The 12999-nt window shown below is 37.1% G+C and overlaps 1 protein-coding gene across 2 annotated transcripts in view; it reads left to right on the forward strand.

Annotated features, from left to right (window-relative positions):
• PIK3C2B (phosphatidylinositol-4-phosphate 3-kinase catalytic subunit type 2 beta) overlaps positions 1 to 12999 on the forward strand; it is a 94971-nt gene that overhangs the window by 25262 nt on the left and 56710 nt on the right. For both annotated transcript variants that reach the window (XM_034414485.3, XM_060687229.2), the window contains 2 exons: positions 27 to 181; positions 2085 to 2205. In XM_034414485.3, coding sequence (XP_034270376.3) covers positions 27 to 181; positions 2085 to 2205 — 276 coding nt within the window. The remainder of the gene's footprint in view (positions 1 to 26; positions 182 to 2084; positions 2206 to 12999) is intronic.

Consider the following 12999-nt stretch of genomic DNA (forward strand, 5'->3'; position numbering starts at 1 on the left):
TTGTATCCATTTTGTCTTGTCCATAGATTGAGATCTGGCTACAGTACCAAGGATTACTCCCTCACAGGTTATGTCTGGAGCACTGTCAATCTCGGCCCTGAACATCTTGGCCATGGAGTTAGCTTGAAGGTGACCGTAGTTTATGATAGCCTACAAGAACCTCTCACATTCACTTGTGACTGTAAGTTTTTGGCTTGTACTTAGAATTTTCTTCAAACTGTGCCAGTAGTGATCATGAATGTATGTATCATGAATCATACATAGCCTTTACCATGTTTCAACAGATTTGTATTTATTTATATTATTCCTTGATTTAATGAAGCCAAGACTTATACAGTTACTTTGGATTGATCTGGTTAAACTTAAAAAAAAATCAGATTGTTTTTGTTAATTACAAAATCTCTGCAGATTAAAATATACTTCACTTATTGATTATACTATTACAGTTTTAATTTGAAATTGCTGAAGATAGAATTTTATAATAGATACATTTTCCTTTTCAATAACCCAAAATCTATCTAATTTTATAAGTTATTACTTGGCTTTCTTAATTCATTCATTTGGAGTTTTTGGCCTGATAGCATTATAGGGCTATATGGAGAGACACTTACTCTGATTCTTGCACACTATATACCGGTATATAGTTCACTTGCACACATTTTTTATTGGGAGGATATGTAGTTGGATGAATCTCTAATTTAGTCCTGCATTAATACTTTTTCTCCTTTTAACTCCATACGCTAATTAGCCATTCTCTGAATGTGAAGAGCCATGTTTTCCAATAAAACCAGTTTTAATGGAGTTGTCTTTTTTCCTATTTGAAAGGGGATTCTTTGTTCTTTTTTTGGTGATCCATATATTTCAGACTTTTCTAGGGCACTAATTTTCATCTTTTAAAGGTTAGAATATGAACTGAATTCATCTGATGAAATGGGATCCATTTCCATTTCATAATGTCAATGTGTTTTATTTTCTTTCTGAATTTCTCAGGATATTTTTATCCTGCAGACATATTAGTTTATGATTCATACCTTATCTTCTGGGAACACTGTTTTTTCTCCAGAGGGAAAGTGTTGTTAGGACCCATGTCAAACTAACATTTCCAGCTTTCAGATAAAAAGTGTCAAACTTAAACTAATATAGAATATTTACGAATGCTTATAAATTGGACAGATTTGACTATTCAGTATTTCTTGCCTCATCAAACTAACCCTCTTCCTCTTTTCCTTTATTGTTTTTAGGAAAAATAATGTCATCTAACTGCTGAAATCTGTTTTTTAAAAAAAGTCTGGGACCTTTTGTAGATCCCAATTTATACTTTGAAGATTTATGCCAAGCTGCTGCTATTTAGATGTAATGAATTATAACCATTCACCACTTATCTCCTGTTGCCCACACCATGGGTATCTATGATTAGAAGTTCTGTAAATACCATACAGCCACAAATAATGGGAATTAAAGTAGGAGATATCTGAAACTTTCTAGAATAACTATCTCTACAGAAAACTACATATACATTATTTGTTTCTTATTCTACTTTTTAGAATTTATAATTCTTTTAATTGTCACTTGGATACTATGGTCTTTTGACTGCATTCATGACTCCATTAAAAAGAATATAAAATTAATGTAGGTAGTATCTTTAGTTGGATACTACATCAGTTGGAAGGAATAGATACTTATTTGCCTTGGTAAGTTGTAGCATCTAGCTGATCTTGGTTGATCTAAACAATTAAGCCAGGTTAGTCCTGATTAGCATTTGGATTGAGAGGCACCTGGAAATTCCTGGCTGTTGGTTAGAAGAACAACAGGAAACTATTTCCATAATATTGTCAAGAAAGCATGGATAAGTAACCATAGCTGAATCAAGGACAAATTTACTTTGTCTTTTTTATGTTTTATTGGCATCAGCTTGCATTCCCATGGTGAAAATGGCATGAATCTTTCATTGATGTTCAAAGAAATGAATCTACTGGAATAATTATGTCTAAAAAGGACTGATACGTATGAGGAATTACATGGGATTTTTGCCTTGGAAATCATAATGCTGACTACTTTTTCCTCTCTCTCACCCATCCTTGCAGGTTCCTCTACAGTGGACTTACTCATTTACCAGACCTTGTGTTATACTCATGATGAATTGTGCGACATTGATGTGGATGATTTTGTTCTCAAAATATGTGGTGTAGAGGAATTCCTCCAAAAGTGAGTGGATAATATAAAATCTTAGTTGTAATGTGGAATCTGGTTTTGAATAGATATATAAAATATTCTCATCTGCCTTATTGTTTTCATTTTTGTTTTGCCTTCATTGTCATTTTTATCCTTGTGAGCAGTAAAGAATTACATGACTAGGATTGCCGTTTTAACTGTCTTAGTAATTCTCATTTCCATACTAATTGCTTGGAGTGTCTTTTAAAATCATCCAACTATAACTATGCCAAAGTAATAGCAATGAGGACAGGTTTTATATAACTATGCAAGTGGTCCTTGACATACAATCACAAATGGGACGAACTCTTGGTCATAGAGCAAAGCAGTCATTAAGCAAGATACCATGTGACTGCTTCACTTGAGACTGTAATCCTGGCACTCCTTATTTCAGTTGTTAAGCAAATGTTGGTCATTAAATGTACAATTTCATGGGTGAGGAATATGGAGTGTCTCAGAAGAGGGGAGACTCTAGGAGGCCCAGTGCAGGCCATGTGGGAATGTCTCTCCACTCAAAAGTGGAAAATCTTCCCTGCCAAAATCCAAGGAGGATTTTCAGTTCCTGAATAGAGAGATACTTGCATGGGCTATGCCAGGCCTCCAGGGCCTCCTCCGCCCACCCACCTTGAGGCGCTCCTTACCTTAACGACCCTACCTCTCTGGTCAGGAGCTGAAAATTCTGCTTGGATTTTGGCTTCCCGTCACCTCTGGCAGCTGCCTTAAAGAGCTGCCTGCTGGAAGATTTCAGCTCTGTGCCTTTTTGGATTACTGAAATCCAAACAGGCAAGGAGGTGAAATCCTTTTTCAGGCAGTTTATTCAGCCAGCAACCAGAAGTGAAAGGGAGTCCTCTTAGAAGGTGGTGGCAGCTTGCAAGCTTCCCTGCCAGCTTTTCCATTGATCTTCTTTAGAAGCCAGCAGAGAAGAATGTAAATGGCAATCACAAGATTACAGAGTGCTTGGCAGCTGGTTGTAAATGTGAACAGGTTCCCAGATGACAATCACATGGCTGAAAGGGGGAGCGGGGATGCGACATTTTGTGACAGTGGGGAAGTACTTTACAGGTCATAAAGCACCATTTCCTAGGGCCTAGGCTGTCTTTAATTCGAACTGTTGTTAAGTGAATGGTCATAAATTGAGGACTATCTAGTCTGCATGTGCTTACGTATTTCTTAAGTTACTGAGCATAAGCTTACAAAATCATACGTTAGGCTTCTGAAGATTGAAAGTTCTCCACGTATTATAGAAAAGCCAGGATTTGAATTTGTTAAAAATATAAATCAGTGTTTCCATGCTATTGATCCAAATTACACAGCTTCCACGTTAAATACTCCTGGAACATTCTGGAATTATTTTAGCACTTATAGAGTTGTATTGAGGATATTTAAGTTTGCATTTTCTAAAATGATTTGGTCTACAAGAGATATTGGTTGGTTTTGGAAAATACAATTAATGCTCTGTTTATGAAATGCAGGTTTAGTAGGAGAGCTATTTTAAGACATGCTGTGACAGCACTGATGCTTAAACACATTAATGTATGAGTCAAATAAGTTGCTTGAAAAAAAAATTACCTTCAGTTTATACTTTAAAATTCAACCAACTATAATATGTGGGATGTCTACGGAGATTCTTATCGAGGTCATGATTGTTCCAAAGGTGTTTTTTCCAAAAGGCAATTGGACTTTCTTGTAATATATGGGAAATCTATAAATTTCTCTTTGCAATCAAATAATTATAGCTAAAAACTGGGGCTATCCTGGTTTTTTTGTACATATGTCAGCGTTCCAAGTAATGTACCCATAGAAAGGAGAACTCTGACGCAGGCAAGTTCCTCAAATAACAGTTTATTGGAAACATCATATTGGCACAACTGGTGAAAGCCGACTCTAAAGGTCCCATGGCTTTCACCTAATTAAAAAGTAAACATTTCCCCTTTTCCCCAAGTCACTGATCATGCTGTCTAATCCATTTGCTAGCTTGGTTACTTCACTCCTCCTCTGGCCAGCCACCTATGTGAACATCCTTGGTTCCCACAGGAAAGCTTTATTGTTTTGGCTACAAAACCCCGTCTAACTATTTCTCCCCTCCCTCTTTTGTGTGGCAACCCTGAAGCTTCCAAGGTGGCCTCAGCCAGGTTCACTTTAGGGTTGACAACATGTCCATTGACAAGGATAGTCAAGAGATAGTTAATAATGCTGATGATGTATAAGCTGAGAACTACATAAATACATATACATATACATATACATATACATATACATATATAAGTAGTTCTCAGTTTATACACCATCAGCATCATTAACTATCCCTTGACTATCCTTGTCAATATATATATTTGGTTTCTTGGTTTTATTTCTAGCACGTTTTCATTGATAAATTAGATCAATCAAAAGGAGGCATATCTCCTTTTACATTTTGTTTTTGAACAACAAAAATCACTTCCTTTTTTCATTTCATTGGAATTATGTCATTTTTAAAATAGATGGAATAATGAAAATGTGATGTTTTCAAGGAAAAATCAGTAAACATCCTGATTGGTGAACTGTCAGTCAACTAACTAGGAGTTAGTATTCCAAATACTCAGTAGACCATTTGGAGCGATCTTCAGTCGTTCTTGACCACGGTGTGCTGTATTTCCAACCAGACAAATTACTCATTTATACACTGAGACATTTAGAGTAACCTTGTAGTTTTAAACTTAAGAGCTTGTGGTCCAGTTACAGCGGCTGAGTATGCAACCTGGCAACAGCAAACTGATTATTACTGAGACCAGCTTATTAAGGAATGGTCTTTAAAACCACAGAGGTCTTAGCAGAGAACCATTCAATACGTCAGAGAGATGGAGAGCATATGCACTAAAAAGAAACAAACCTCCCAAATTCTGCAATTATGGCTAACTATGACCATTTTTTAAATGCATTCTTGTGGAAGTCTGCAACCATCAGCATGGCTCAAACTACAGCCTGGCTTTCTCTTCATTGGTGAAAGGCAGTAAGTGGATGCATGCAGATATGTGTGCCTAAATGGCTCAGAGATCTCAGTCTATCTCTTTGGGAATCACTTAGTGCATTAACACCTTTCAATATGCATTTTGAGTATTGGAAATACCTCATAGCTGCTATCAATACTGAAGCTTCTTGTAGAATGAATTGAGAGAGCCACTGTAGAGGAATGAAAGAGTGTCCTGGACTTTAAACCAAAGGAATAATAATAACTCTCCCAATTATTTCTTACTGAGATTTTAAAATACTATTTTTACACGGTAGAGATGTAATAAGCTATAAGCAAAAAAAAAAAAATGCTTCCTTTTATGTAACATCACTTAATTAAAAACAGAAGCAAGAGATTTGCATCAGAAGAAGAAAAAAATGACACTGCCAACCTAGAACCCACAGGCGCCTCTTGTTTTGTTTTGATTCTCCTTCCAGCAAAATCTGGCACTGTATTTATGGAAAGGAAAAGCCCTTTTTTATTATTGGAATCTATATCATAAAGGAGGGGAAGAAACAAAACTGCTTTCACCAACATGTGCCTTCCAGATGTGTTGAAACTACGCTTCCCAGAATTCCCAGTCAGCATCTGCTTTATTGGCTGAGAATGGTAGGATTTGTGGTCCCATCATTTTAGGAAGGCAATAGTTGGGGAAAACTGTTGTAAAGTATACTTGATGTTGCAAAAGCCATTAGATGACGATGAATTAGGCTGGGACTAGAGCGATCAGTTTAAGTCCAAATCTCTGTTTACAATAGTTCTTCGATCCCATATATAATGCCTGTCTGATGATAGCATTGCTCCCTTACTGTTCTTACTCAGATATTTATTTTATTCTTTCTCTTCTTGCGAATTTGGAGCTCTAATTCATTTTTCCTAGCCTTTTTCAGTTTGATGTTTTGAGCTGTGCTGGACTACAAACCCCATCTCCTAGTCAGTCTGGTCAATAATCATGCTGTTTAGAATAATGGAAAATGCACTTCAATGAAGCAGACTACCAGATTAGGAAGAAGTGGTTTAAATGACTTTTTTTAGTCCCATTTAGTTGAAACTGTTTTATTCAGATATGCAAGTAATGTATCCATTACTAATGGCAATTTGGACAGTGAATCTTGCTTTCTATTTTACAAATGGCAATGTACAAACCGTTACTCACTTGGCTCATTGTGATTTTCTTATAAGAGGGTTGATATTTTCCCCTCTGCTTAATGCAAGGGAAACTGCTGTCTATTATGCTTGTGTACAAGGACAGCTTTGTTAGCCTGCAGGAAAGGTATCCTTCCGTCTTTCTTTTCTGCCTAAACACCGCCTCACAGAATCCTTCCCATGCGTGTTGCCTTATGCCTCTGTCAAAAGAGGAAAAAAAAGCTGCAGCTTTTTCATTTGAAGACTAAACCATGTCGGCTATAGACTGCTATTTATTGTCCCTGTTTTGAAGGTCAAGCACATTAATCTGTGCTTTGTGGGTGTTCCTTGAATACTAATAAACGTGCAAATGCTCAGTGTTTTTTTAGGGAGATTAAACAATCAGTCAAAGCTCAAATGTGTGTATAGCCTGTAAAAGCTGCTCCTATACCGCTGTGTGTGCTTGTGTGCCCGCGCACATTGAAATGAGCTGCCTTGCCCCTTCTCTGCCCTGCCCCACATCCGCCTCCTTGGCAGGACACTGAGTGCTGGATGAAGAGAGCAGGAGTTTCTTGTTGCCCTTCCATCCACATGGAAATAGCTTTGATGAGCTGGTGTGCAAATGCCCTGGCCTATTAACCATGCCCCAAATGATCCTTAGAAAACCTGTTTTTTTTTTAAGCTGTTCCTCTAGAGCAGTGTTTCTCAACCTTGGAAGCTTGAAGATGGATGGACTTCAACTCCCAGAATCCCCCAGCCAGCAGCGCTGGCTGGGGGAATTCTGGGAGTTGAAGTCCACCCATCTTCAAGCTTCCAAGGTTGAGAAACACTGCTCTAGAATGTTTTGTTTAGCTTTAATTTTGTTCTCACTGCCTAATATAACCTGGAGAAGGATTAGCAAAGCTGACAGTAGATAACAGCAATGGTTCACATGTCTTTCACCCTAATGCTCTTTTGACCTGCTTAGATGAGAGTTGCGACTGTATGCCCTATGTCAGCCCTGTGATGTGGGTCAACCCATTATTTATGTATTACAACATTTCTATCTTGCATTAGTCAATTGACTCTTAGGGATTAACATAGTATAGGAAAAAAATGCTTAAAGAACCCACAATAGGAATAAGATCAGCATAAAATGAAAAGAATATAATGATAAAATAGCAGCTTAGTAATAAAAGAGGTCAAAAATACCACTGAAATGATTCAGTGTACTTAAAATGTTCTTCAGAACAGTTGTTTTCAGCATCTTTCTCAATGCATTCACGAGGGAAGCAGCCTGATCTCCACAGGGAGGTGTTCCATAGAACCAGTTATTGGTACTACAAAGCTGAAACTCCTGGCCCAACTCCCTTTCCCTACTAAAAGTAGGACATAAGAGCAGTTTCTCCCTAAAGGACCTGATAGGCTGGATTGACTTTCCTTGGTCCAGGTGGTCATGTGGATACCTAGGGCCCAGCCCAGGCCATAAATGGTTTTTTTTATGTCAAAACTGGCACATTAAATTAAGCCTATAAGCTAATTGGTTGTCAGTTCAGAGCCTGTAGCAAAGGGACTTCCACAATCTGGTTCCAGTTAGCACAAGGGCAGTCAAACTGTTTGGTAATAAAGGCATGAGTTTTTGTTAGAAGATGTTATTGTGCCTTGCAAGGCTGCAACTAACACACCAACTGAAAATTGCAGTTCCTACTGGTTGAGCCATGAATCCAAAAAGGTCCTGGATCTTTCATGAATTCATGAAAGCCATGAATTTGCTCTATCAGGGGTAATTTCTGCCTGCTCCAAGTTAACACTATGTTGATGGAAGACCTTAGTAGACAGATAATGCCTCTTGTGTGGTAACTCAGCTTCAGTCAGGTCTGTCCCATCCAGATCCTGAGAGGCTCAAGCATCCAACAAAGTTCCCCATAGTCCATGGGGCAATATAAAGTTATTTATCAGAATATTGATGATAATGCATCCCAAATTGCTGAATAATTTCACCCATTCATATAGAAGTTTAGTAGTGGTTTAGTAAAATATTATGGTTGTTGTATCAAAATGTCTTGAGATAACAAAAGAAAGAAAGCACCAACAATAAAATACAAACAAATATTTCCCTTCTTGCTGCAGAGTAGGGTAAGCAAGCATTCTGGTGATAAAATATTTGCTCAGTCTATGGAGAAGTGCATGTTAAGCATTTTCTTTAACCAGAGCAATGCCATGCAGACTCTCTGTCATTGGCACAGAAATGTATAGGAAAGAGTGAAGGAAAGGAAATCTTCACTGTCATGTGACCTCTGAACTATAGTTCCCACATCCTGGTAGATCCTGCTGCTGCAAATACATTAGAAATTATCAGAGGCAGAATTTCCTGCTGATTTTGGGCAGGAAATAATATAAAACAATGGGGAAAAAAGTTATGTTAAATGTCAAGTAAATTTAATAAGACAAAAAAGGGAGGTGGTTTGGAATGTACTAATTCTCCCCAATAATGGGAGGGAAAGAAGGCCCCCTAAATTACATCCACTTTGAATATCCTCTCAAATACTGATAATAAAATAATAATTTTAAAAGCCTGGCACCTGACTGGTAAAAGGCAATCCATCTCTGCTCTAAGTGATCCTTGCTCTTCTTGTATTTCAGTTTATATAATAGATTTTTTTTTGTTAGAGAAATAATGGTATTGATGGCAACACTGAAACCAAAGGCAAATTATAGCACAAAGAACAACAGAGGCTTTCTATGTGCTATCAAGCCTCAGTGGAAATAGATGACCTGATTATTTTATTGTTCTGACAAATGATAATCTAGATTCTAGACACTGGTGGTGCATTTGATACAGAGAAGCTCTGCCTGGAGGTGGCATATATTTATTCATTTTATTTTCAACATTTACGCGGCCACTAACTCAAAGTGACTCTGCACAGCTGAGAAAAGGTCATCAACAAAATGGAGTACATTTAAAACAAACTAAAACAATGAAATGGCAGCAGACTAAAATATACTACAACCCAACTTATTGGGACCTGGCTCATCCAGACCCCAAAACATGGAGAAAGATGTCTTAATTTCCTTTTTTAAAGACTTGCAGGTTTGGGATCAGCTGTATCCCAGGGAGCAGATTGTTCCAAAAGTGAAAGGCCCCACCCAGAAAGCATACCTCCAAGGTCTCCTAAGATGGTAATGTCACATTGAAAAGGCCTGGAGTACACCATTTTGTATTCTTTATTGGTGGTGACTAGCACCTTGAATTGTACCCAGAGGTCTATTGCAAGCCACGTGAATCTGTGAGGAAGGTGTAATGAGAAACATACATGATTGCCTCTACTACTGCCTTCTGGACCAAATGAACAAACGCACCTTCTCCTGCTCCAGGAATGGGTGCAATTTGTGCAGAAGGCAAAGTTGTACAAAGACCTTTCTGGCCACAACTGCACATGCTCTACCAGCAAGTCCAGGGGGACACCCAAATTGCATTAATCCCAGTTAACATCACACACCTGAGACTTAGTCAACTCCATAGGTCTTGCCCAGCTGGAATCCACCTTGGAGTAAAATCAAATGATTTTATCCACCTGATATTGAGAATAATTTTCACAGCAATCCTGGAAGTGCTCTCCCAACTCCTCTTCAAACCAATGAAGATTGGGTTGCCTTGAACTGGGCTGCCAGGCAACACTCATAGGACACAATGTTGCTCACACCTGGCAATCTGCAGGGGAGCACCCCAAACAACCTTCAGTCTCTCCCCTCCCCCCCAAAAAAACCATAGCAACCCTCCCACCCATTCCCATCCCATCTTTGAAGGATAGGCACCCACTACCCCCTGAGCCCAGCTGGATCTAAGTAATACATACCTACTATATGGAGGGATACAAGGCTTTGGCCATAAACTGGTTTTCTGAATAGCTAAACTGTTCTTTCAGATTTTTCAGATCTGTTCTTTCAGAGCTGTCCCCAGGGTAACTTTGCTGCAGTTTTGGTTTAAAGCTTTGCAACAATTTTGTAGCTTCTCTTGCTGACTCAGCAATTACCAATAAATTGCTTTTATTTTCAAAGCAGAAATGCTGTAGCATATATCACCTTTGAGTATGCCAGTGACAAACTCAGACAAAATGGAAGTTTTTTTGTTATTTTTAGGTATTTAAGCATGTGCCCTTGTGTATGTTCAAAATTTTACCATCATTTTACAAAATCCATAATAGCAACATTGAAAGATAAAGTGAGAGAATAGGATGTTATTCTGAAAATATGTTCTAGACTAGGGCTGTTAAACTTCTGGCCCACGAGCCAGATGCATCATGCGCTGGCCACGCCCGGTTTAGCAAAGGGCAAAAAAAGTCCTGATACGTCATGTGATGCTGCTGTGACAATGTGAGTTTCACACTCCTGTTCTAGACAAATGATGATCTGCTCATTTTCTTAAGTGACAAAGTTTCTGAATTTCAGTTTGGTTTTTATAAAATGCATTTTTTGGAAAGCTTGAGGAGAACTCTGGGAAACTGACATCTTTCTTTACCAGCTTTTAAGCAAATACTTTGTTAATGATGAAAAAAAAATGGGGTTAGAAATTAAAGACATCATAACTCAAATATCATGCCTGTTTTCATAAATCTACATAACTGTCATAGTTCACAATCCTGTAATGCTGCTTAAATCTAACTTGTGATACTTTTTTCCCCATAAGGCCTACCTAGTTAGCATTCTGCATAGCCCGTCATGTAGGAATGAAGTTTCCCTAAAATAAAGTCAATCTGCATATCTTGCTCTTCTTGGAAATACAAGGAATGCTTCTTCCTGATCTTGATTCAGTTTATCTAGATTTATCACAATATTTGTTTGAAGTTGCTCTTAGCTAAAGTTCTAACCTGCAATACTTTTTAAAATTTTTATTTTATTCAAAAGCAAAAAGTTAAAATACAAAACTCCAAAATAGTCACATACAATATGTATATTGTATGAATGATTTTAAATTGGGTGTTTTAATCAGGTTTTAATTTTGAGCCAAAATTATTTATTACTTTTAATTGGTTTTTAAATCGATGTATATATATTATGTTTTAATTGGCTGTACACAGGCCCGAGTCCTTCAGTATATACCGAGGGCGGTATAGAAAATAAATAAATAAAAAATAAATAAATAAAAAATAAATAAATAAATAAATAAATAAATAAATAAATAAATAAATAAATAAATTGTATATGTGTTAACTATTTTAATGCACTTTTTTTTCAATATCTTGCTTGTTTTGTGTTTCTGTTTGTTTGTTACCTGCAAGAACTTAAAGTGTGATGATTCAAATGTCAACATCTTATATCTTTTACTTTTTTTTTTTTTGTTAAAATTGTACTCCTGTAGAGAAAACTAATAATTCAATTTGGCCTGTGAGGGATAATTTTTGTCTTATACCTTCCAGTGTTAATATTAAAGGCAAGGGTATCTTCAGGTAGAATGGACCAATACATGTAAAAATAGATTTTGTAATATATACTAATGCTTCCTATCAGATTCTAGATCCCATCATTTCCCCATTATTATTAAAAAGCAAATTCATGAGATTAAACTAGATTTTCAATTGATTAGCTGCTAATTATAGATTGTCCTTGACTTAAAACTATAACAGAGCTTGGGATTTCAGTTATAAATCATTGTGCTCCTAACTTGAGGCACCATGTGACCACACAAGATTTATGACCATTTTGCAAGCAAGTCACCAGTCATTAAAGTGAATTCCAGTGGTACCTTGGTAGTCATTGTTAATTGGTTTTGGGAGGCATGATGAATACCAAAAACTATGAAACAATTTTTTTCCATAAGCAATAATATGAGAGAGTCACAAGGCAGATGACACCGATAAGTATTAGCTTGTATGTCAAGTATGAAATAAACGCTGAGTACTGGGACAAAATTTTTGCATCAAAATACACTGAGTACCAAACTCAATGAGTTTCAGAGCAGATGAGTACCAAGGTACCACGGTATGTGGTGGTTAAAGAAATCCAACATATCCAGTAGGCATTTTCTGCCTAAAAATGGCAAAAAATGTCAAAATCACAGAACACATCACCACAAAACACTGCAACCAGTCGTAAATGAGGACCCAGATTGTTGGGGGCAATATGCTATTTAGTATAATGTCTTTGGTGTAAGCCGCACAGAGTCCTCGGAGAATGGCCGGCATAGAAATATGATAAATAGATAGATAGATAGATAGATAGATAGATAGATAGATAGATAGATAGATAGATAGATAGATAGATAAATGTGAGGCAGTTGCCAAGGGCCCAAAATGCAATCACATGACCATGGGAGATGGGAAAGTGAAAGTCATAATTTCGAGGATGGGTTATAAATAGCTTTTTAAAAAGTCCATCATAACTTCATGTGGTAGTTAAATGGTCATTTGTAAGTTGAAGAGTACCTGTATTTGGATACTTGGGAAAGAGCTTAGAATCTGGAATATAGAAATCTGCCTAATAGCAGATAGGTTTCCTTGGCTATCTTGTCATTTGGCCTGCTCTGATTAGCAATATTTATCTTGAATCTCTGGCAGAAGTCTTTCACATCACCTCTTATATTTTATGATTTCACCCTGCCCTTTGGGAGCCCCTTTAATTATGGCTGGTCTAAAGATATACTTTTAGCCTTCCCATCAGTTGTCCTTGAAATTGGATAAATAAAGGAAATAAATTCA

This window comes from Pantherophis guttatus, chromosome 3, assembly GCF_059756535.1.
Source record: "Pantherophis guttatus breed Tessera chromosome 3, ASM5975653v1, whole genome shotgun sequence".
NCBI classification, from domain to species: domain Eukaryota; kingdom Metazoa; phylum Chordata; class Lepidosauria; order Squamata; family Colubridae; genus Pantherophis; species Pantherophis guttatus.